We start from the raw sequence: 26,361 nt of genomic DNA, 5'->3' as shown, positions 1-26,361 counted from the left end.
TTTCAAATGTATGAATCCTATTGATAGAATAAGAAAAAAATAATTTCCGCTCCAAATAAATTATTGTTTTCATAACACTCTATTTATATAACATTCAACCTTAGCCAACACATTTTTATACCTAATTATATATTTAACTCTCACCCTGACCTAAACATATTGTATAATTAAAATTTAATGTACCAAGCTTGGTACTTCAGTACTTAATTTTTGTTTGTAATTCTGTATGTAGGATCAGATGACAGGCAGTCAAAGCATGTTGACCAAGTTTAATAAAATTGCAGACACTTTATTGTTATCATGTATAGGTATACTAATAGTTAAAAGTTTTGACTAATACAAAAATAGTTAAGCAATGTTTGAACATAGAAATTGTGTATTTCAATGAATATTTGATACTTGGTTCTACAAAAAATTTGCATGCAATTATGTAGACAATTTCTTCTTCGCTCCTTTATAGATTCCTGTTCAATATGAGCTAAGTCTTTGTTTTGAAGGCCATACTTTGATCTATTATGGTTCACTTTTAACTAACTATGGTTTGTATGTCTCATTGGCATGCATACCACATCTTCTTATATCTTAATTTATTACAGTTTTTTGTACTTGTAGGTTGTGAAATTTTAGCTAAAGCTGAGTTTTGTAATGGTGGAGGATCTGTGAAGGATAGAGCAGCATTGTTTTTAATTAAAGATGCACAGGAAAAAGGTAAAAATCTTCAACAAATAAAGCACTGTTTAACTGGCCACCCGCTGATTGATACTTAGACACAAAGTTTGTGTAGATTAGATGAAACAACAGCAGGGGTCCAGTTTAAAGCACTGTTTGAATTGTATTTGAATATTTGCTTGCGTCAGCTGTATTTTAGTTTTGCACTGACTGACACATTTGTAGAGTCTAGAGAGCTGATAGTTGCTGCTGTAGAATTTCATAAATTTTTTTCTCAATTTAAATACAGTGTTTATAAGTTAAAGCAAAGATTGGATTCAGAATATCAAAAATCTGATGAAGCATGTTGTTCTTATAAAGCTACCATTTGATTTCAATGGGGGTGGGGTGGGGCTAGGATGAAATTTGAAAAAAAGGCATGACAGGAGTTTTGAGTAAAAAAAAAGCAGGATGAGCAACTTGGCAAAAAAAAAAGGCAGGATGACTATTTATGTAAAATAAGGATAAACAAATAAAAAAGACAGTATTTTGACCTATAATGGTATACTTTTACAAATTGTGACTTGAATGGAAAGTTGTCTCATTGGCCCTCATACCCGTATCTTCTTATATCTACTATTATAAGGACCAAATAGAGTGAAAAATAAAAAGGCAGGACAGAAACTACAACCAAAAAAAAGGCAGAACAATTTTTTTTATCCTACCTCACCCCTCACCCCCCATAAATTCAAATGGTAGCTCCTTTAAGTACTAATTACTGTTTGATTGTATCACTTGTTATTGTTAGGGATATGCATTTGTTGATTTTCTTTAAGCAGCCATAAAATGATAAATCAGTTAATTCATGAAATTTTCCCTTGAATTCAAGTCTTTTTAAGCTAATCGTTAGAATTCTCATATATTTTGTGAACAATTATATGTAAAATTTGGTAAATATGTATAAATCGATAACATTATACATTTGTACCAAATCAGGAATATGACAGTTGTTATTCATTCGTTTGATGTATTTGAACTTTTGATTTTGCCATTTGATTTGGGTCTTTCCTTTTTGAATTTTCCTCAGAGTTCAGTATTTTTGTGTTTTTACTTTTTTTTTGTACTACATATACTTGTTATTATTTTAGGACAGTTAAAACCTGGTGGTACAGTAGTTGAAGGGACAGCTGGCAATACAGGAATAGGTCTGGCACACATGTGTTTTGCCATGGGATACAAATGTGTCATTTACATGCCAAACAACCAGTCACAAGTAGGTATTGACACCTCTTGACTCACAAACTAAAATATGGTACAAATGTGCTTTGCAATTTAATACAAATGTGTCAAGCCAAATAAAATAGTATGTGTGGTTCCAGTTACATCTGAAAATAAGTTAGGGTAGGTAGGTAGGGATTTTTTTTATTTTATGTTTTTTTTTTTACATTGAGTTGATGGGAGCAACATTCTGACTTTAACAGTGCTTGATGAAAAATGACAATAAAATCTTACGGGTAGGCTATTTTTGAGACAAAAAAGTAGGGATGGTAGGGTAACTGGAACCACACATATATTTTTATTTGGTCTCATTTACATGCCAAACAACCAATCACAAGTAAGTATAAGGTATTGACATTTCTTGATTTGCAAACTAAAATATGGTATATATGCTTTGCAATTGGATACAAATGTGTCATTTACATGCTAAACAACCAATCAAAAGTAGGTATCTATAGTACACCTTCTGACTCATATGCTAGCTAAAATGTGAAATTTTCACTTGGTATAAACAAAAGCATGATATGATTCAATTTTGTCAATATAAGCTAAAAAACTTTGCTGATGAATTATTCATTTGCAAGTGAATAATTCAACCCCATTAAATCTGTATGAAAGTGACCTTCAATTTAACCCACTAGCTAGAGATTGGTTACCCATGAAGAAGGCATGTTCAGTTATTGAAAGGAAAAGAATGTCAACAATGAAAGTGAAACAAGGGGTAAACCATTTATCCACAAAAACTCATTTCTTTTAATGTAAAAGAGATGATTAATGTATATTTTAAATTATATTATAAAATCCAATTGCAGGAAACCGTTATCAAGTCAGAGAATTTCTTTGTACTTTTTTTGAATTAATAAACTTAAACAGCGACACTTTTCACGAAAAAAAAGTTAAGGGTGTACAAGGTTATACAAAGCTGTACTGTACAGTGACCTATAATTACTTCCACGTAATTTGAACTGTTGTAGATGAGTTGTTGCATTGCCAATCACACCACCTCTCCATATTTCTATATTAAACAGTGACAAATAAATAGACATAATATATTTATATTAAACCTCCCTAAAATAACTGAATAATACATGTTAAAATCCTGTAATTCAGATTTAACAATGTTCATTAGAAGTGTAAAGTACTAAGGATGATAATGATGTAAAGAGTCGGTCAATTATGGTCAATTGCAGTTCTGTTATTATAATGTTAAGAGCAACAAAACGAACCGATAATTTGTATTCCATAATTGTAGATAATATGTAATATTTGAAAAATTACCTCTTTTTTCAGACAATAATTTGTATACTACCTTTGATATTTGTCCTTGAATATATTTTATTACCAAAGCAGACATTTTAAGATAAAAATATTATCAGATTGTGAATTATCTCATCATTTTATGTATGTGTAATGATGCTAGAATTTGAACAAAGTGACAAATTTAAAAGTGATAATTACACAATTATACATGGAGGAAGCAGCAATGCTATTGTTACATTTAGAATCTTTGTTAACCTTGGTTGACCTTTGTTATTAGATGTTGACCTCACATTGTTACTTACTTTACAGTTATCCAATTGATCCAAAATTGGTCAAAAGGTACTTCAAACTTGATCTAATCTCCCTTGTCACTTGTCACTTTGTACATGTTTGCAATAAATGATTAAAAAAATAAATAAAATTGAATGCATAGAAAAATATGAAATAGTCATAATACCCTTGTAATAGATTACTTATCTTAGTGGTAAATTTTTTATTTTTAAAAACCATAAAGGAATGATATATAAACTAACAGATGGTGGTGGTGGTGGTGGGGGGGGGGGGGGGGGCACAAGAATTCACACATTAATATCAATGTTCAGTTCCTATAAATACTAAGCTATATTTAATGGCAATGAGTTGTTTGTTGAACACTAAATTGAAGGATACTTATCTTCAAAAATCAAAATAACATGTGGTCAAGTCATATACTGAACTTCTAACTTGAATTCAAATTGAAGGAAATTGTTGCTGTTTAACTCATATCTCTTTCATCAGAGATATAAAACAAAATTAATTACAACAAATCCTCGAAAACTTGTATCAATAGTAAACCAGCATGTACAAGATGTCAATAGTACACCAGCATGTACAGGATATCAATAGGTTGCCAGCATGAACAGTATATCAATAGTACACCAGCATGTACAGTGTATCAATAGTACACCAGCATGTACAGGATATCAATAATACACCAGGATGTACAGGATATCAATAGTACACCAGCATGTACAGTGTATTGATAGTACACCAGCATGTACAGTGTATCAATAGTACACCAGCATGTACAGGATATCAATAGTACACCAGCATGTACAGTGTATCAATTGTACACCAGCATGTACAGTGTATAAATAGTACACCAGCATGTACAGTGTATCAATAGTACACCAGCATGTACAGGATATCAATAGCCCACCAGCATGTACAATGTATCAATAGTATACCAGCATGTACAGGATATCAATAGTACACCAGCATGTACAGTGTATCAATAGTACACCAGCATGTACAGTGTATCAATAGTACACCAGTATGTACAGTGTATCAATAGTACACCAGCATGTACAGGATATCAATAGCACACCAGCATGTACAGTGTATCAATAGTACACCAGCATGTACAGGATATCAATAGTACACCAGCATGTACAGTGTATCAATAGTACACCAGCATGTACATTGTATCAATAGTACACCAGTATGTACAGGATATCAATAGTACACCAGCATGTACAGGATATCAATAGCACACCAGCATGTACAGTGTATCAATAGTATACCAGCATGTACAGGATATCAATAGTACACCAGCATGTACAGGATATCAATAGTACACCAGCATGTACAGTGTATCAATAGTACACCAGTATGTACAGGATATCAATAGTACACCAGCATGCACTGTGTATCAATAGTACACCAGCATGCACTGTGTATCAATAGTACACCAGCATGTACAGTGTATCGATAATACACCAGCATGTAAAGTGTATCCATAGTACACCAGCATGTACAGGATATCAATAGTACACCAGCATGTATAGGGTATCAATAGTACACCAGCATGTACATGATATCAATAGTACATCAGCATGTACAGTGTATCAAAAGAACACCAGCATGTACAGGATATCAATAGTACACCAGCATGTACTGTGTATCAATAGTACACCAGCATGTACAGGATATCAATAGTACACCAGCATGTACAGGATATCAATAGTACACCAGCATGTACAGGATATCAATAGTACACCAGCATGTACAGTGTATCAATAGTACACCAGTATGTACAGGATATCAATAGTACACCAGCATGCACTGTGTATCAATAGTACACCAGCATGTACAGTGTATCGATAATACACCAGCATGTACAGTGTATCCATAGTACACCAGCATGTACAGGATATCAACAGTACACCAGCATGTATAGGGTATCAATAGTACACCAGCATGTACATGATATCAATAGTACATCAGCATGTACAGTGTATCAAAAGAACACCAGCATGTACAGGATATCAATAGTACACCAGCATGTACTGTGTATCAATAGTACACCAGCATGTACAGTGTATTGATAGTACAGCAGCATGTACAGTTTATCCATAGTGCATCAGAATGTACAGGATATCAATAGTACACCAGCATGTACAGGGTATCAATAGTACACCAGCATGTACAGGATATCAATAGTACACCAGCATGTACAGTGTATCAATAGTACACCAGCATGTACAGGATATCAATAGTACACCAGCATGTACAGTGTATCAATAGTACACCAGCATATACAGGATATCAATAGTACACCAGCATGTACAGTGTATCAATAGTATACCAGCATGTACAGGATATCAATAGTACACCAGCATGTACAGTGTATCAATAGTACACAAGCATGTACAGGGTATCAATAGTACACCAGCATGTACAGGATATCAATAGTACACCAGCATGTACAGTGTATCAAAGTACACCAGCATGTACTGTGTATCAATAGTACACCAGCATGTACAGTGTATCAATAGTACACCAGAATGTACAGGATATTAATAGTACATCAGCATGTACAGGATATCAATAGTATACCAGCATGTACAGGATATCAATAGTACACCAGCATGTACAGTGTATTAATAGTACACCAGCATGTACAGTGTATCAATAGTACACCAGCATGTACAGTGTATCAATAGTACACCAGCATGTTCAGTGTATTAATAGTACACCAGCATGTACAGGATATCAATAGTACACCAGCATGTACAGGATTCATTTAAATGTTTTGTGATTTATATCTAAATTTCCAAAGCTAGCTAGTCATATAAAATGAATTAAAAAAAAATCCATTTCCATACAAAATATCTATTAATGTTTCTCCTATTAATACATGTATGTGCAGATCATGACTGTTTCATACAAAAATATATATTGTGACTTTTTCTCCTGTGACCTTTTTTCCTGTGAATTTTTTTCAGTGCCTTTTTTTCCTACATTCTTGACTGCACCTGTTCTCCAAGGGATACACGATCAGCAAGGTTTTCATTGTCCTAGTGGTTCGAGCTGTGATCTACTTTTGTTTCTACCCTAGTCGTCTAAAACATCATTGCTTAATCTCATCTACCAATGTTCTTACTTTTGTTACTTTGTAGGAGATTTTTATTTCTCATCTTGTTTGGCTTGTAGATTTTGTGAACAATGTGGGAACAGTTGTTGTGAAATCCATTTTCTTTATGTATGTCACTTTATAGTTTAAAGGGGATTTTCCAGTTTTTGGACAATAATTCAAAAATGCTTTCAGCAATTCTCATGAAACTTTGGTGAATTGTTTATATCTTTTGACATGAGCTCTATTCCGATTTTTATAAATTTTAGATATTATGTTCCCAAGTTATGTTTTATTCATTAAAAAGGGAGGATTTTCATGTTTGTGTACAAGAACTCATAAATGTTTTCAGAAGGTCTCATGAAATTTGGTGAATAGTTCATATTTATTGATGTATGCTCCCTTTTGATTTTTATAAATTTTAGATATTAGTTTCTAAGTTACGGTATTTAATTCATTAAAAAAGGGGGGATTTTCCAGTTTTTTGTCAATAACTCAAAAATGCTTTCAGCAATTCTCATGAATCTTTGGTGAATTGTTTATATCTATAGACGTAAACTCCCTTTCATTTCAATATTTACTAATATTAGATATGAGATTGAGAAGTTATTGACCTTTTTTCTTTGAAAATGCCACAGGCGTATCATGCACTCATGGGCACAGCTATAATTTGCCATCATTCTAATCTATCCAGCAGAACTTATTTTACACTGACTTTGAAAAAGTTCACCTTCAAGGCCGTAGCTACCCTTGAGGTAGGTAAGGCAATTGCCTCACTAAAATTTCGACACTGATTATTTTTTTTATACATATATATGAATATAACAGTCATTTGTTGTTCTGTCTCAACCTTGATTTCTATAACTTGTCATCATTCCTTTTAAACTATTCTTCCTGGATATAACTCAGCATCTCAACGGGTGATGTTTCTCAATTACATTAACCTAGTAACGATCATCATCATGGATCTCTAGTTAAAAACAGGCTCTTGCAGAAAAAGGAAAAGCGACACTGAAGGTAAAGAATAATAATTCTAGTAAACTATTTTTGTGAACAGAGTCTGAGTATTGCATATAACTTCATTATTACAATCCAAAAACGATAAGTAGACTGACAAATCAAGTACTGGTCTTCGGAAGGGGGCCGTCCTGTCTGCGTATTCGTTTCTCCGTTTCACCAACTTTTGACAAATCAAGTACTGGGCATCGCAAGGGGGCAGTCCTGTCTGCGTATTCATTTCACGAACTTTAATCTTTCTCTTTACAGATAAATAAATTAAAAATATAAATAATATGAAACATGCATGGATTAGTTTTTATCAATGTTTCTTTAACCTTAAAAATTGAAATAATATCCCATATTCCACTTTGATATTATTGAGGAATGGTAAACCTTTAACACAGGATTTCATCTTTACTTATTTGGGACTACGGAATTTCGTTTCTTTATATTCGGGGTTTCGGAATCGGACACCCCCAACCCCTAACCCCTAAATTTATAAATTCTGGAACTAAAATACCACCAACTATTTCCAGAAATAATTGGAAATTACGGACCTAAATGTAAACTTCAAAAACTCCATTCCAATTTCTCCTGTACCCATATCAGATATACCTACTCTATAGATAGAATCATATACCTGTATCTTATCTCATTCTATCCTTAGTTTGTCTACTCTTTGTCAGCGTAAAAGCGAGTTTAATATTTTGTAACTGCGACTGTAAGATGGTGTTTACAGGAAAGCTTAATTCTTTTTTGCAAACAAAACTGTTACTACCGATGCTGCTAACGAATTGCCGATGGAGAAGGAATTAGAAGAAGAAATTGATCATTGTGTTGATGATAATGTGCTACCTTTAGAAACACAGACTGCCCTGAAACGACTGAAAACTTGGAAAAGAGCATGCATGAGTGGCGAGAGATTGTGCGGTCTTGCCATGCTCCATGTTCATCGCGATAAGGATATCAGCAGACCAAATTATGATTCTGAAACGATTTGACTGAACCGGCAATAGAAAAATTTGGCAAACTCTACTGGATCGATGTTTGTTCTATTTTCTGGCAGCAGACTCAAATCAGTGATATTTGGATGATTATCTTGCATATAAATTTAAATAAAATTGTTAAAAATTTGGTGTTAGTAAAAGATTAAAATATGAAAAATTTATATAAAAAGTGTCCAAATTCAAAACATTATCAAACTCTCTAAAAATGCCTAGAATGCAGAATTTTGCACCATTCATTTCATACCCTCCAAAAGAAATTGGCTCAGTTATTTTGCCTCACTAAAATAAGATGCCTAGTACGGCCTTGACCTTGGTGGATCTTTGGAAACTTCATTTAAAGATATGTGCAAAAAGGGAAAATGTTAACCATTTGGACTATGGTGAAAAGTTGTCCAATTTGAAATCGTATCTCCTTGTTTTTCTTTAGTGGTTATATGCTTACATTGAATTTGAAACATAATCGATTAGATACCCTGGTGAGTTAAACTTAAAGATTTTTAATTTAGTTGTAATACCACCAAATCATAGTACGTGGAATCTGGTTGCATACAAAAATGGGTCATATGGTCTTTTGTTGAGAGTTGCATCATTGGCACCCATACCACATCTTCTTATTTCTATATACACAACTTTTTCCCAGTGTAGAAAGTCTTATAACAAAGTAGACAATATATGTAGCATCTGTTCCTGAGGAGTTGGTATTTTTTATAACACGTCCATTAAAAGGCATTAATTTGTCAACAACAATTATGATATTGGACTTCAAATTACTTCTGCTTATTCGTGTTGCTCAGTCTTACTTTTCTGGGTTTTTTTTTTTTACTATCGTTTGTCTGATTTTCTTTTTTCTTTAGCCATGACGTTGTTAGTTTATTTTCAACTTTTGTGGTTGAATGTCGCTCTCATACTTTTGCATATCTCTAAATTGTAAATTAAACAGTTATAGTTAAGCTTTAAAAAAAGAGTAATTAAATTAATTAAAATATACATCTCATACCAATCAGAAGTCTTGATAAACAAACAAAGGTAAGTTTTTAAGGCTTGTGATGAGTTAATTATTAATCCATGAAAGTGTTGATCCGTGTACAAACACAATTAAAAATGTCTCTAATCAATTGTGTAGGGTTCACCGCAGGTTACTTTGATTTTGTGTTTGTTTTAAAATATGATCTGGTCAACAATTTCAGATGAAAGACTGTTTAACTCTCTTTGTTTTTGTTACAAGGAGTAAACATGAAAATATTCCCTCGAAAGGAATGGATGTTGCTGGCACTACTATAACAGATAGTATCCTCAGGATAAACATATTTATGTTGTTAATTGATTTTATTGAGTATTACGAAGGGGTTTCAACAGAACTAAAATGAGTGGAAATGTCAAGATGTATAAAAAGCAAACGAGTATCCGAGTACTAAAACTGTACTCGAGTACTCGGCCCTCTGAGCAAGTACCCCAGTACTCGAGTTCTCGTTGCCATCCCTACTTAATATAGATGAAACAGAATTTTCAATTAAAAAAGGAGTGATATCAAATAAAATATTTCCAATTAACGCTTGAGATTGGTGTTACAATCAGAGACATATAATATATTACTGTATTATATTTCAACATGTAATCTTACAAATAAGATTATCCTCATTATAAAAACTATAAGTATTTTATCATTTCATGGAGTTTTAGATTAACTTGGTGTCTTTTTACAGATGTCATATTTTCATTGGAAGATTTATTTTCCAACACCTATCTCCTATTACAATTTCCATTTTATGGAGCTTAGATTATCATTAAGGTTTTTTCATTTTACCAATATCATATTTTTCCATTAGCCATCTCTAGTTACAATTAGAACTTTGAGACAATGGCACTACACATTCACTTACTGTAATCCTGTTTTTGTTTTCTTATTTGACATAAGCTTCTTACAATCAAAAGATAGTATCGAAAGAAATATTTTTATTATATTTTTCCTCATTTCTCTTGATCCTGCCATTAACAACAAAAGTAGAGGAGACACTGGGTTCCTTGGAACCCTTACAAATTTTTTCTTTATGTTTGGTCCATCATTTCTATATGTGATTGTCAAAAGCCTGTGCTTAAGTGGTTGTGTATTTTTTGCTGTGTTCAGTGTTTTGCTTATTGTTGAAGGCTGTACTGTATTAAATTTGCTTAAATTTGCTTCATTGGATAGTTTTCTCATTTGCATGCATGCCACATCTTCTTATTTTAAACCTTTCCTATTCTTTATTTGCTTATGATAATTTTTTGCCCTTGGTCTAGATATATATATATATATATATACCGGTATATACTACTTCATTTTTTAGTTTTTTTAGCAACAAATGAAGCAAAACGAAAAAAAGCTGCCTATTGAAAATCTTAATTATATTCCTCTCCAACAGTTTTTCCTTTGTTTCGTGTTTTAGTCTTAATTAAGCCAGCATTTTCTAGCTTTTGAATTGCTTCATACTTTGTCTTTCTCCAGCTTTTGCAGCTTACTATACAGAACGCAGTTTTAAATATTTTATTTTTTTTGTAGGAGAAAATAGAAATGTTAAAACTGCTTGGAGCAGATGTGCGACCTGTTCCAGTTGTGCCATGGACAGACCCAGACAATTACAATCATCAGGTAGGCATTTTATATAAAAAATGATTTTATCAAGTTTAGTGATCTTGAATTATCTCCCTTGTTTAAAAATATCTTTACAAAAACACTCCTGTTAGTCTGGTCATCTTTTGTGGGGGAGGGGGCACATGGTTATTTTTTCTGAAGACAAATAATTTTTCAATCAATACAAACTATACTGTATGGTGGGAAGTGGCGGGGCACATGGTTATATTTTCTGTAGAGGTCACAGACAATTTCATTTTCATAAAAACAAACTACTTTTTAAATGTGGGATGTTTCTGTGAAGAGTTTATTATCACTTATCTTGTGATGGTCTTTGCCTTATTAAGGTAGATCAATCATAATTATGATAATTATCAAAGCAATTTTATTGTGATTCAGTTTCTCGCTTAGTCTAATAATAGGTTTATCATTTTTTTTTTCTGAATATGTGGTTTTAAAAAGAGGCCTATTTTTGAATTGATTTTAGTTGCAGTTATGACCCCTTTGCAAGACATTGAGAACACTGTTATTATTATAAATTAAGGAATGTATCTCCCTCATGCAAAGCTCTAATTCCTTTCACAGATTTGGCTATACTTTTTGGACCTTTTGGATTATAGCTCTTCATCTTTTATATAAGCTTTGGATTTCAAATTTTTTGGCCACGAGCATCACTGAAGAGACATGTATTGTCGAAATGCGCATCTGGTGCAAGAAAATTGGTACCGTTAATTTTATTACAACCACTGGGTCGATGCCTCTGCTGGTGGACTATTAGTGCCAGAGGGTATCACCAGCCCAGTAGCCAGTACTTCGGTACTGGCTTGAAAATACGGATTTTTTGTGTTATTAAAATTTGCTGTTACAAAATGATAGAAATTATTATAAATTAAGGAATGTATCTCCCTCATGCAAAGCTCTGATTCCTTTCACGGATTTGGCTATACTTTTTGGACCTTTTGGATTATAGCTTTTCATCTTTTATATAAGCTTTGGATTTCAAATATTTTGGCCATAAGCATCACTGAAAAGACATGTATTGTCGAAATGCGCATCTGATGCAAGAAAATTGGTACCGTTAATTTTATTTTTTATAACATAAAATCTTTTCTGTTCTTGAGGAGTGAAGAAGTTCAAAATACACATTTGTTTATGATGAAAGGGATGTGTGGGACTGTGGGGTACATATCAAAAATACATCAACAAAATGGCACTAACAAACCATATAGAACTAACTTTTGTTTTTTACAAACAAAAGTAATATTTGGTTCTGAAAACGAGACAGATTTTCTCATTTTCAATCTCAATGACCAAGAAATTTTCCTGATTTTTGAAAGACCATTCTGATATCTGATACATATATTTTTATGTAACTTTATCTCAAATATTGGATTATCATATTAAATGCTGGCTATAATTTCTGAATTTACAGTATTCATTGTACATCCTGATACAACAGTCATTTGACAGTTCACTTTGGAATGATTTCTATTTTTTAAACATAGTTTAAATTACTTTAGAAAGCTGTTTCGGTGTTGACATGAATATCAATAATGTGGTCATTTGTATGAATTTTCTGTTTACAAAACTGAATCTTTCGAAAAAATAAGGATTTTCTTATCCCAGGCATAGATTACCTTAGACGTATTTGGCACAACTTTTTGGAATTTTGGATCCTCAATGCTCTTCAACTCTGTACTTGTTTGGCTTTATAATATAAATATATTGATATGAGGGTCACTGATGAGTCTTATGTAGACAAAACGCGCGTCTGGCGTACTAAATTATTATCTTGGTACCTTTGATAACTATTTACTGATTTTTAGTTTGTATGGTCATTGTATTTTATATTTTTTTATTCCTTGTAATAAAGTATTTTTTTATCTTTCAGTTACTAACTGTCAATTTTAAAATCTTGAAAATGTAAAAGTTTTTACTTTCTTTTTTCAAGAGTGTTTATTTAACTTCGCCTTAAATGGTCTCCAATAAAAGGCTTTTAGATTTTTTTTATTGTCTTGAAAGGCTAAAAGATTTGCAGAGAGTATAGAGAATGCTGTTTGGACCAATCAGTTTGATAATACAGCTAATAAACGGGCTCATATAGAAACGACTGGTCCTGAAATCTGGCAAGAAACAGGTAGGTTGGATAGATAAAATTGGGAATGGAATAAGAATTTACAAATTGTTTGTTGGTTTGCTTCTTTTTTTAACTCTGCCAAAAATATAAGTCTTATTTTAGAGTTTTGTCCGTCATTTCTTTTTTTCAGCTAACATGAATTTGTGATACCGGGTACTATGAGTAGGACATGACTGTTTTCTGTTATTCTTAGTTTTTTTCAGATTCATTTTTGTTTGTTTTTTCCTATGAAAGATAAAGAAACCAAAATTAAAATAAAAACAGGTATGACAGGTAGTTTTTATCCTTTCCATCTGACAAAGCATCTTAAATGCTTAATCCCCCTGATTAACATGACATATCTTCATACTTAAGATGAAATATATTTTTTTCAGGTGGTAAAGTGAATGCTGTTGTGTTTGGTACAGGAACTGGGGGAACTTTGGGAGGTAAGCTATTAACTTGTTGTTGTTAATGTCTGTTAATGTTTGACAATGTCTGTTAATGTTTGACAATGTCTCTGTTAATGTTTGACAATGTCTGTTAATGTTTGACAATGTTTGAAAATGTCAGTTTATTGTTGACAATGTCTGTTAATTGTAATATCAGTAATGGTGGATCACAACCTTACTAAAATATTGCTAAATTTTAAAAAAAACATAACATATTAACATCTAAATAAAATATAAAGGAAAAAAATGATATTCCTGTGTTTCTTTATTTGATACTTTTTCATTGATATAATTTTTATTGCTATATCTATTTGGTTATTTCTCTATGTTGTGATACTACAGATATTGCTTTGTAAATCAATCCACTTGAACTTGTTAACAGACTTGAAGACTAGAAAAAAAATCTTAACATTTGTTCATTTGTGCAAGCTATTTATGATTCATCTCTACAAGCTCGTAAAGGTCTTTTTTAGACTTGCTTGCTCCACATGTGTATATTTGTTTTATCAAATTAGAAATTCTATCAATTTGTCATACAAAATGGCAGCCATAGAAAATAATTCCAATGCAGTTCTGTTAATTAAAAACTATTTGAACTGATGGTTCAAAACAATGAAATGAAAGGCACTTAATACTAATAATACTAATACTAATAATAATACTAATACTAATACTAATACTAATACTAATACTTAAGGCATTTTATTTATCTTTTAGGTGTTGGCACTTACTTAAAAGAGAAGAACCCCAAAGTACAAGTATATCTGGCTGACCCTCAGGTAAGTTCTGTTTTCATTTAACAAAAAATATGTTATTTTTTCGTATGAATGCTGTTTTCAAAGTTGTTAACCAACTGCATTGTTTGCACACTATTATTTTCTATTCTTTTTTTAAGGCAATTATTCATTATTCTGAAAACCCCATCGAGACCCTCATATGTTAGTTGTTTGTAGAATTTCCAGTGGTTATTTGAATAAGCCAATATCTCCTTTTTCCATTGCAGTACCATGATAAAGTGATCTTATTGTCTGAAAATATCAGAGTTATTCCTCTTTGTTTATTATTTTAAAACACAAAATAGTTGTAAATGGATTGTACTGTGTGATGTTGAAGCAAACTTTCAAATTATATACAAACTGGTCACCATTTTAACACAAGTCAATACAGGTAATTAATGGATAAATCCAATAAAATCAAAAAGTGGTAGCTTTTTAGATAAAGTTGAGAATGAAAATGGGGAATGTGTCAATGTAAATGTAAAATATTGGTTAACAAATATTATGTTGGGATGTAATGTGTAATTTAATTAATAACTTTAGTTAAGTAATTGTAATTTAATTAATTACATTTCAAAAACTGTGTAATTAGTGTAATTGACCATTTTTGCAATGTAATGTGTAATTTAATTAATTACATTCCAATGTAATTGACCCCCAAGTCTGTCATGTATGTTATATTAATTTACATTAATTGTAAATATGTGTGAACTAAGATAGCATATACATGTATCGTAATGAATATTCAATGTATATTCAGAAAGTTTCAAGCAATCAAAAAGAAGGGATGTCCAAGTCATGGCTGAAGATTTTTTTTTTATTGTTAAAAGAGATTTCCTCAAATAAAAAGTATGAAGAAAAAACAGTTGTATGATTTCTTGTTTTTTCACTGAATTTTAATCTATTCCCCAATTGGTATCATGGGCATTTTTTATAAACAACAGGAAACTGTAATAAATCACTAATATTAATATTGCTTTTAGATTTGAAAAAAGAAGATCTGAATACTGAAATGTTAAGATGTAATTTGTTTACTTCAGTTGCAACTAATTTAAGTATAATACAATATAATCCCATGCTGTTCTTTCAATAAAAATTCAGTACTAAGATTTGAAGTATTTTAAGATTTCCGCACAAACAGATAATATTTTATTAATTATCTATACATGGATTTTGTGAATAAGTTAGAACACCCATCTTGATAACCTTAAAATGACTTTAAATATGCAAATAAGCATTAAATTTACAAAATGGTGAATTAATCAATGGCAGAAAATATTACATATATAATTTAAAAGATAAAAGGGGATTAAAATAAAGTGATTTATTTTTTTAAAGGGATATTTTGATCTACCTCACATATGACATGCCAAAAGTGGGAGACTTCTAATTTTCAAATGAAAAATAGTACGCCCTTGAACTGGTGTGTTAGCAAATATGGACAGTTCTTAAAATAGAAAAAAAAGAGGTAGTTGAACTATTTATGATTCCAATCTCATTAATGATCTCTTTGGCATTTGTAACTTGTAAAGCATTCAAACACCTATTAAGGTAATTATTGAATGTATAACATGAAATCCTCACCAATTTTTCTGTGTGTTATGTGTTATCACATTTACTGGAGATTTACAGCTTATTTTCACTTAATCATATCAAATTATCATATGTTAATTCAGGGTTACCAGTTGTATTTATTTGTAAAAAAAAATCATTAGATGAAAATACAGGACATCACAGATTCTGACCTTTATGAATTTCTAATGGGCCTTTTAGATATAGAACTTGACTTGTGGGATGGACATATTATCTATCCAAGATGCATTTATCCATTATGGTGTCATTTTCTAGAACATTTCTGAATCAATTAATTTTCAACCCCTGAGTATGAGTCTGTGATATTTTTAATCTCAGCCTCAGACTTTATGCATGACTGATAGATATTAAAAAAAAAAAGAGATATGCATTTTGTTATGGTTTGATCTGAGCATGAGAATACAAAATATTGCGTTGATACATGGTACTTTCTATTCCTGAGTGTTTTATATGTGTCTGACTCTAAGCGTTTTCTCACTATTAAATGATGTGTTTTCCTCAAATCTTATATTCACAGTGGTTATAAATTAGTTGCAATATAAAACTTACTTTGTTTTTCATATCTATATAACAAATTTTTCAAAAGACAGTCACGGTTATTTTTTGGAAAATTTTATTTTTAAACTCATAAATGTCTTTAGTATCATAATATATATGATGCTTTAATATTATTACTTTTAATCATTGTAACGAAATGTTGATTTGTAACATGTGTAGAAATGCATTTGAAATTCCTTTTCTTACACATGCTGATATATTATAAGAAAATGTGCTTTCAAATACATGTGAAAAAAACAACATAAATTCCAATTCATCCCAGAGACATTTGTCACAGAAAAAATTATATATCTAACTACATATATAAGATATAAAGGTGTTGTTTTTTTTCAGAGACAAAATCCTTGTGCTTCATGCACATTAAATATTTAAATTGAGTATTCAAATTTTTCCTTAATTGTAATTTTTTGTACAATTATGAATCATATACAAATGATATAAATATTTCAAATTTATCAGAAGAGATAAAAGAGGGACGAAAGATACCAAAGGGACAGTCAAACTCATAAATCTAAAACAAACTGACAACGCCATGGCTAAAAATGAAAAAGACAAACAGAAAAACAATAGTATACATGACACAACATAGAAAACTAAAGAATAAACAACACGAACCCCACCAAAAACTAGGGGTGATCTCAGGTGCTCCGGAAGGGTAAGCAGATCCTGCTCCACATGTGGCACCCGTCGTGTTGTTTATGTGATTACAAATCCGGTAAATAGTCTAATTCGGTAGGTCACATTCATGAAAGGGAAGGGGATTGTAGTTACGACGTAAGGAACATATCCGATATCATTTGTGAAACGGTTATTTCATAACGGTCAACCAACTCGTGATGGCGTCCGTAAAATTTACGAAGGGATGATTTCAACTTCACCATTTGGAACTCTTGGTTTAATAGCTTCCTTGTGAGCAGTAACCCTCTATCAAGAAAATCATGATAGGAAATGCAAGCACGGGAATATCGTATCAATTGGGAGATATATACCCCGTATGCAGGTGCTGCTGGAATGTTGCTACTTAGAAATGGAAAGTTCACAATTGGAAAGCTGAAATCATCTCTTTTGTCGTAAAGTTTAGTTTTCAATCGACCCTCATTGTCAATTTCTAGATGTAAGTCAAGATATGAAGCCGACTTAACTGTATCTGTAGTATCCTTTATCTCCAATTCGATGGGATAGATGCGTTCCACATAGTCACCAAATTTTGAATTGTTTAGTGAAAGAACGTCATCTATATAGCGGAAAGTGGAGTTAAAGGATATTGCTAACTTCTTATCTTTCTTCCTAAGAAGTTCCTGCATGAAGTCAGCCTCATAATAATAAAGAAACAAGTCGGCAAGTAGAGGGGCACAGTTTGTTCCCATTGGGATGCCGACAGTCTGTTGAAAAACACGTCCTCCGAACGTTACAAATATGTTGTCAATCAAGAAATCAAGCATCTTGATAATATCGGTTTCAGAGAATTTTTTGTTTGAATCAGAGTGATTCTTTACAAAGTATGATTTATCCCTCCCTAAGACAAGATACTTGTATCTACGTTGGCCATTCTTTTTTATGAAGCAAAGTAATACCAACTCTTTCAATTTGTCTTTTAGTTTGGAGTGTGGAATACTTGTATTAAGAGTAGAAAAGTCAAATGTTTTAATACTGTTACAAGATGAAAGAGAGTTAGATTGTATGTACTCTAAAAGATCTTTGGAATTTTTAAGTATCCACATATGATTCACGCCACCTCTAGAATAGGCAGTTTCACAATAATTTGACATATCTGAGTTAAGATATGAAGGCTATAGTGTTAAAAATCAAAATGGAAATACATCATTGTCACTTTTTTCCAAATGTGTTTAAATAAGTTATATATAAAGCTCAGAAGGAAGTTTTAAGGTCAGAGCTCATTTATATTCATAGTTTGTAAGGAATTATAGCCTGCATAAAGTTGTGAGTAGTGTCAGTTGTGGTCTTATATCATATCTTATAATTTTTTGGTGATTAGGAGGATTTGGTGTCGGTGATAGATGGTTTGTTTGATGTATTCACAACTTTCCTTGTCTTTTGTTGGGGTTTAATGCAACTTTCAGGACTCTGCTTTATCAGGGCAGCCAGTTTTTTTATTGGTGGAGGAATAAACACATATTTCACTTTTGAGGTTTTACTGTTACGGATCTAAATTGCACTGTAAGACCTAATAACATTTGTAAATCAATCACATTCAGTCGTTGACATTTTCTCATTAACAAAGATTTACCGGGAAAAACTTTTATTTCCTTAAATGATAGACAAACTCATAATTTGTACATGGCCATAGGCCTACTGTACTGTCTTTTATTACTCATAGTAAGTAGTCATAGTATCACATGGTCTTATGATCACATGTTCATTTGTCTGCCATCCTTCATAGACACAACAGACACTTTGCTCAATACTGGGTCATGACCAAATGGGTCAAAGTTGAAGGTCACATAATGGGTGTAATATATATGTCTATGAAAAGGACCCACCAGCAAATTTAATATGTGCGAGATCATCTTGAGTAGGCACTACTGTCCAGATAAGGAAAATATTTATAAAAGCATTAAAGATTTGAGCAACAACACTAAATACAAGATGGCAATACACGTATAGGAAGATGCTGTTATAAAATTGTGTTGAAAAAATATTTCTGCCGAACAAACAGCCTTTGTTTATATAAGTGTCAATATGAATTGTTTAAGTTTCTTATGGTCACATGTTCATTTGTTTTGTCATTCCTTATAGGTACATCTGACACATCTGAAAGTCATTACTGGGTCATGTCAAGATTTATATAAATATCTTCAATGAAAACATTTATTCAATCATGGTCAAGAAAATAAATAATTCATAATAATTCTTATATGATTTGCATATTAGGGAATATGTTGATATGATTGGTCGAGAGAACTTCTTGTAGTTGATCTTGACGTTGGTTATTTTTCGATAGACGATTGACTGAACTTCTTTTTGTTACCAATGTAAACAAGCCGACGGCAATAATAATACCGACGTTACCAAATTTTTTTTATTGCACTTTCATCGTTAAATAGAATAATACACCAAAACATTCGTTTGAATGATAATAAGAGTTTTTGCAGTTTTTTTTTTATCAGATAGCACATTTCATTGAGTACATATTTTTGCATTTACAAACAAATATATTCATGCGCCAGGCCTATTCAATGACATAAATATACAATTTGACGTGTAATAGAGGTAACGAGTGTGAAAACATATATTTCCTATCTCCAATTTTAAAGAATTATAAGGACATTAAAAGACATTCCCGTACAATGTTGACGTCATGAGAGAAAATGTATAAGTGTTTTTTGTATGATGTCAATATATAGTTCCAAGTCTTGCATAATATCAGATCAAACGTGGCAGATTCTGTAATAGTGATAATACCTTTAGCTTAATTTCTATATACAATTCAGGTTTCTTCTCATCTTTGGAAGTTGTAAAAGTTTTGCTCATTGTTTAAGGTTTAATACTGACCCGAATTGTTTACTTTTGAGTCTTATCATCTTTGGTAAATAGCTGTCTTATTAGCAATTATACAACATCTACTTTATTTATTATAAGAAAAAAACATGATTTGTAAACTGTAAGTTCAGAATTTATTGTTAGATTTTTTTTATTAATGCGAATAACATGGCTGAGTGGGTATTGCAATGATAACAGTTCGTGTTTTTAGAATCTGATACATATATATATTTGTATGTAGAGTTTCTAGTGTTTTAGAATCTGATACATATATATATATTTGTATGTAGAGTTTCTAGTGTTTTAAAATCTGATATATATATATATATTTGTATGTAGAGTTTCTAGTGTTTTAGAATCTGATATATATATATATATTTGTATGTAGAGTTTCTAGTGTTTTTGAATCTGATATATATATATATTTGTATGTAGAGTTTCTAGTGTTTTTGAATCTGATATATATATATATTTGTATGTAGAGTTTCTAGTGTTTTAGAATCTGATATATATATATATTTGTATGTAGAGTTTCTAGAAATCACAATAATTAATTTTGATTTTTTTTCTATTCTTTAAAAATTGCAATAATCATAATAATAAATACATCCGATTATTTCATATTTACAGTATCTTACTATACAAATCCTTAGAATGACTAAAACATTCAACTATTATTCTTAGTATGTAACAAAAATTATCTAAATTTGTAAACTATAAGAATGAATGAAAATATACATGTATAATTAATCATGGCCATTGCTGTTGTAATTAGAAGAAGCTGTAAATGATCAATACTTTTTATTGAAGGTGTGAAAGAAACTTCTCTACATAACCTTATATGGGCATTACCTTTTGTGTATAGTGTGAACTCATTAACTGTAATAGTGATCAAAGTATGTTCATTATATCTCTGATGCTGCTTAACAGTTTTTAGACCCATGAAAACAAAAGACATGCAAAATTTATTGGCAACCTTTGAATTATTTATATTTAATTGGGTTTGAGACTTGCATATTGGTTTTTGTATCTTCATTTGTATTTATTACATAATTTTTTTTTATAAATATTGCTCTTGAGACTCGTATCTGAGATAATGTTTCTCCTGAGAGAATGATAAACTAATTGTGCTGCAGTCGATGTTTTATGGCATTCAACAATAGTCTACTGATCTGTGTGATTGAATTATTCATATAATTGCTTTATAAATAGTTAATCACCTTCAATGAATAAAGGGGTCATCTGTGGAAGAGTGATCTAAGTAGTCTCACTACTGTATCACTAGCCTGTCAACACTTAGGTTGGGAGTCGAATCCCGCTTATTGCAGGTGCACTGGACTCCAATCTTAATTGACCTTGATTGTCAGTTATACTACTGAAATTTGGTGGTATTTCTGCACACCAAGCTTTATTCACCAATAAAAACTGACCACTATCCAAATATCACAATGGTTTTGAAAGTGTCGTTACACAGCAATTTATCAATCCATTATGATTATCAAATGTTATTTTAAGTTTTTAAGTTTTATTTGTAAATGATTATAGATTGATGCCTTCACTACATATTTTAGAGAACTGAATGAAGTGGTTTGTTCTTGATATGTTCATTTTGTTGTATAGTAAATTTGAATTTTATTTCTCATTATAACTGCATAGTTACAGAATATATATATATATGAAATAACAATTTCAACAAATAACAAATATCAAAATAGTTATAAAGCCAAACAAGGACAAAGTTGAAGAGCATTGAGGATCCAAGATTCCAAAAAGTTGTGCCAAATACGGCTAAGGTAATCTATTCTTGGGACAAGAAAATCTTTAGTTTTTCGAAAAGTTCAAAGTTTTGTAATCAGAAAATTTATAAAAATGACCATATAATTGATATTCATGTCAACATCGAAGTGCTGACTACTGGGCTGGTGATACCCTTGGGGACGAAACGTCCACCAGCAGTGGCATCGACCCAGTGGTGTAAATATCTATGAAAAGTACCAGGATTATAATTTACTTGGTTTTAGTGACTTCCATTTTTGAATTTTCCTTAGTGTTCAGTATTTTAGTGACTTTTTTATTCACAAAAATTACACAACCTATCATTTCTGGATACGTTATTCCACCTTCCCTTATACATGTTATACGTGTTGTTTAATATGCATTTGTGAAATGTCAACTGTGAGATTTTGGTAACTTCTTTAATTTTTATAGAAACCAATGAAATTCTACCTTTATTGAATTTTTCAAAGCTAAATATCTGACTGAAAAGATTCTCTGCCAAAAATAGTTATCAAAGTTACCAGGATAATAATTTAGTACGCCAGACGCGCGTTTCATCTACATAAGACTCATCAGTGACGCTCATATCAAAATATTTATAAAGCCGAACAAGTACAAAGTTGAAGAGCATTGAGGATCTAAAATTCCAAAAAGTTGTGCCAAATACGGCTAAGGTAATCTATGCTTGGGATTAGAAAATCCTTGGTTTTTCGAAAAATTCAAAGTTTTTTTTAACAGGAAATTCATAAAAATGACCACATTATTGATATTCATGTTAACACAGAAGTGTTGACTACTGGGCTTGTGATACCCTCGGGGACGAAACGTCCATCAGCAGTGGCATCGACCCAGTGGTGTAAATAGTTATCAAAGGTACCAGGATTATAATTAAGTACGCCAGACGCGCGTTTATTCTACATAAGACTCATCAGTGACGCTCATATCAAAATATTTATAAAGCCAAACAAGTACAAAGTTGAAAAGCATTGAGGATCTAAAATTCCAAAAAGTTGTGCCAAATACGGCTAAGGTAATATAAAAAGTCATGGGTCTTTATTTTTTGGTGTCATATATAAAGTTGTTGATCCTAAAAATAGAAGATCTATATTTATCACTTTTTGTTCCATTTTGAAAATATTTTTCAAATATCCATCATTCTGACATGTTTTATATACATGTATATGCTTTCAGGAAAAGTTTTATCATTCATGAGAGAATACTTTAATGGGAAAACCCTGTCGTCTGATAATATCTTTGACAACATTTACTAAAGAATTCGACCAATTTTTTTTGAAGTATCACAAGTGTGAACTTTTAATATGTCATTCAACTTGAAATATGATATAACTTATTACTAAAAAGACTGGATGTTATATATATATCAGGAAAGAAAAAGATTAAGTAGCAATTGAAATGAAATAAAACATCATTTTCCCAGTATGATATAAGTATTTTTAGCATAGATATGAGCTGTTTTTGATATTTTTTTTATTAAGGTCTTATATAACTTCTCAATAAATATCTTTGATGGCTGTGGAATTCACCACAGGAGAAAATGTAATGGTAGTTTTTTTATACTGTTTTGATCACAGATGTGGATATTGAGAAGTGCAAAAAGTGCAAGCTGTTTTGTATTGTATGCAAAAAAAGGACACAGCCAGTCTTTTTTGTACTGGTATCTAAAAGATAGCACATAGTGTGAGAATTTAAGAAAACTCATTAAATTTATTCGTTTTAGCCTGATAAGAGATTCTCCTCTGTGAATAATTTCGAAGGCTTGTAAAAATGTTAATTCATCTGAATTATATCTCCTGTGAAACTTTCATTTCTGATGTAAATGAATGATATTTGCATTAATGTTCACATTTGAAATTTAAATGAAGTTTTTATAGCAGTAACATTGTTTAGAATTGAGAAATGATATAATTTTAATCTTGCAAGTGTTTTAAATCTAGTTACATCTAATGAATTCAAAAAGCATTTGCCAAGTTAAAGTATTCCATGAAACGATCTTATTTTATTTTGAAGGTTATAATACTGACCATTGGTTCTAGCAGTTACATTAAATGACTTTCTGTTCTTATTAGTTAACTTATTATCAATGTGACTTGCAAAACCATATTGTTGGTCACTTAGTAGCTCCCTTGCCTTGAGTGCTGTAGGTTGTATGTATGATCCTTTTAAAGACTAACCAATGTATTTGCTGCTTCTCAGCTAAGAATATTGGAGTAAAAGCAAACACTCAGAATAATGTGTCAGAGTTAGGTGATGTGTCTTCATATGGACTATTACCTTTTGACTAGCTCGCATATAATCCAGCTCAGCATGTCAGTCTAATACACAGCATAGTTCATGCTTGTATATGGGGGCAATTGCTATGTTTTTGAACCCTTCTACTTTTTAACATTTATGGAAATGCTAGTTTTTTTCTTTTGTGCTTGTCACTTCAGAAGTTTACCCCTCCCCTTATTGAAGCCCGCTCCTACACCCTTTATGATAAAAAATTATTGTCACATACACATATAGTTGTTTGTGACAAAGAATAAGAGAATAAGACATGATATAAAAAAATAACAATGGTCAATATATAGACTTTTCCTGTCTTACAACAAAGAGAAGAGCCATGTGTATGCACTGACTTCTATAATAAATCTTCAATGATTGTTTTAAATATGACATGTTGTGAGTCTGACATGGTTTACTGTTTATATAATAGGAATTTACAATTATTTTTGTTTTTTTACAAAAAATTAGTCAGACACAACTTAGAAATAGCAAACTTATAGACTTCTGTTTAAGTAACGAGAGTCAGTGGTTTCTTCTTCTGTCTTTTTTGTTGTTTTTTTTTACTGGCCAATATGGTTGAAAAGAGGAAAACTCTCATTTAAGAATAAGAAAATATACAATTCAAAAGGATATTTTCTTTCGAGGCTCGTGAAAATGTCAGTAACAAAATAGAAATGTGAATTGTTGTTCAACAGCTTAACTACTAATCTAACTTCTTGTCTGTCCTTGGATTTACCATAATGAACATTTTCTATGCACACATATAGGAGCTGATCTGATTTAGTAGTTCAATCTATTTTAATTCTTTGACCTAGCTTTGGTATATCTGTCGCTAGCATATTCTATAATTCTCTGTAGTACTTTGCACCGCATTACATAACTTTAAAGTTATATGTTTCAGTATGATTTTTAAAGGTGAGGGTTATTTTTTGTTGATGTATAAAATTGTATTATTACATCAGTTTACATGCTTAATCAATACAATTAACAGAGTGTCTAGAACATGTGTCTATTTTATAGGTATACATGTTCTGTACTTTTAGATACAAGAGTTCGAAGTTGCTTTAAAAACTCAAAAATTAGGGCGATTTCAATTTGCCTTTCCTCTCTAAAGGACCATTGTATTGATGGGATATGCATGATTACCAAAAGAGATAACTCTCCACCAGAAACCAAATCACATAGAAGTTGATAAATATTGGTCACAGTATGCCTTCAATAATGAAAAAAAACTAAAAAAAACTAAAATACCGAACTCCGAGGAAAATTCAAAACGGAAATTTCGTAATCAAATGGCAAAATAGACACCTCAAACTCATCAAACGAATGGATAACAACTATCATATAACTTGACATTTTTTAATGTAGGAAATGGTGGATTAAACCGGGTTTAACCTCTCACTGGTATGACAGTCGCATGAAATTCCGAAAACCTTTTCCACATAGTCAGCTATAAAAGGCCTTTTTTCTCTCTCTAAAGGACCATTGTTTTGTTTAATTCTAAATAATTATAGAAGCTATCAAAAAGCTATAAAAACAATAAGTCCAATTTCTTAACATTAATTTGTTTCTTTCACTCTATTCCATTATTTTACATACGAAAACGCCTGTACCATATCAGGAATATGACAGTTGTTGTCCATTCGTTTGATGTGTTTGAGATTTTGAGAATTTGCCATTATTTTAGGGACTTTCCGATTTGAATTCCTTAAAGTGCAGTATTTTTGATATTTTTCTTTTTATACATGTACAAGATTAAATTCTGAAAGTTTAATCTAGTGGAATTCAAATATTAAAAAGTATCATAATATACATAAAATAAAGAAATATTTTTCTGTTTTTCTCATAACCTATAACATACCTGGCCACTTATTACATTAACATGTAATTAGGTCTTTTTCAACAATATGCAATTATAAAAATAATATAACCTATCATCTACAAATATGTCTTTAAAAGAAAAATATCCATCAAATTAGGCTATTTTACTGAAAATATGTTCATTAGCCTTGGGTATATAATTATATAGTATGTATGCTATTATACAGCAATCAGCTGGCCATTACTGTTTGTGACATTCGAGTTATTAATTACTAATTTCGTATGGGA

The 26,361-nt window shown here is 31.2% G+C and overlaps 1 protein-coding gene across 1 annotated transcript in view; it reads left to right on the top strand.

Moving 5' to 3' along the window:
- LOC139515718 (uncharacterized) overlaps positions 1–26,361 on the top strand; it is a 63,772-nt gene that overhangs the window by 6,690 nt on the left and 30,721 nt on the right. Inside the window, exons 4-9 of the mRNA XM_071305382.1 lie at positions 613–708; positions 1,797–1,921; positions 11,123–11,212; positions 13,217–13,331; positions 13,706–13,759; positions 14,480–14,541. Of these exons, the coding sequence (XP_071161483.1) occupies positions 613–708; positions 1,797–1,921; positions 11,123–11,212; positions 13,217–13,331; positions 13,706–13,759; positions 14,480–14,541 (542 nt within the window). The remainder of the gene's footprint in view (positions 1–612; positions 709–1,796; positions 1,922–11,122; positions 11,213–13,216; positions 13,332–13,705; positions 13,760–14,479; positions 14,542–26,361) is intronic.

The sequence above is a fragment of the Mytilus edulis genome, chromosome 3, assembly GCF_963676685.1.
Source record: "Mytilus edulis chromosome 3, xbMytEdul2.2, whole genome shotgun sequence".
NCBI classification, from domain to species: domain Eukaryota; kingdom Metazoa; phylum Mollusca; class Bivalvia; order Mytilida; family Mytilidae; genus Mytilus; species Mytilus edulis.
The sequence above is the reverse complement of the archived record's forward strand: the minus strand, read 5'-3'. Positions and strand labels throughout refer to the sequence as shown.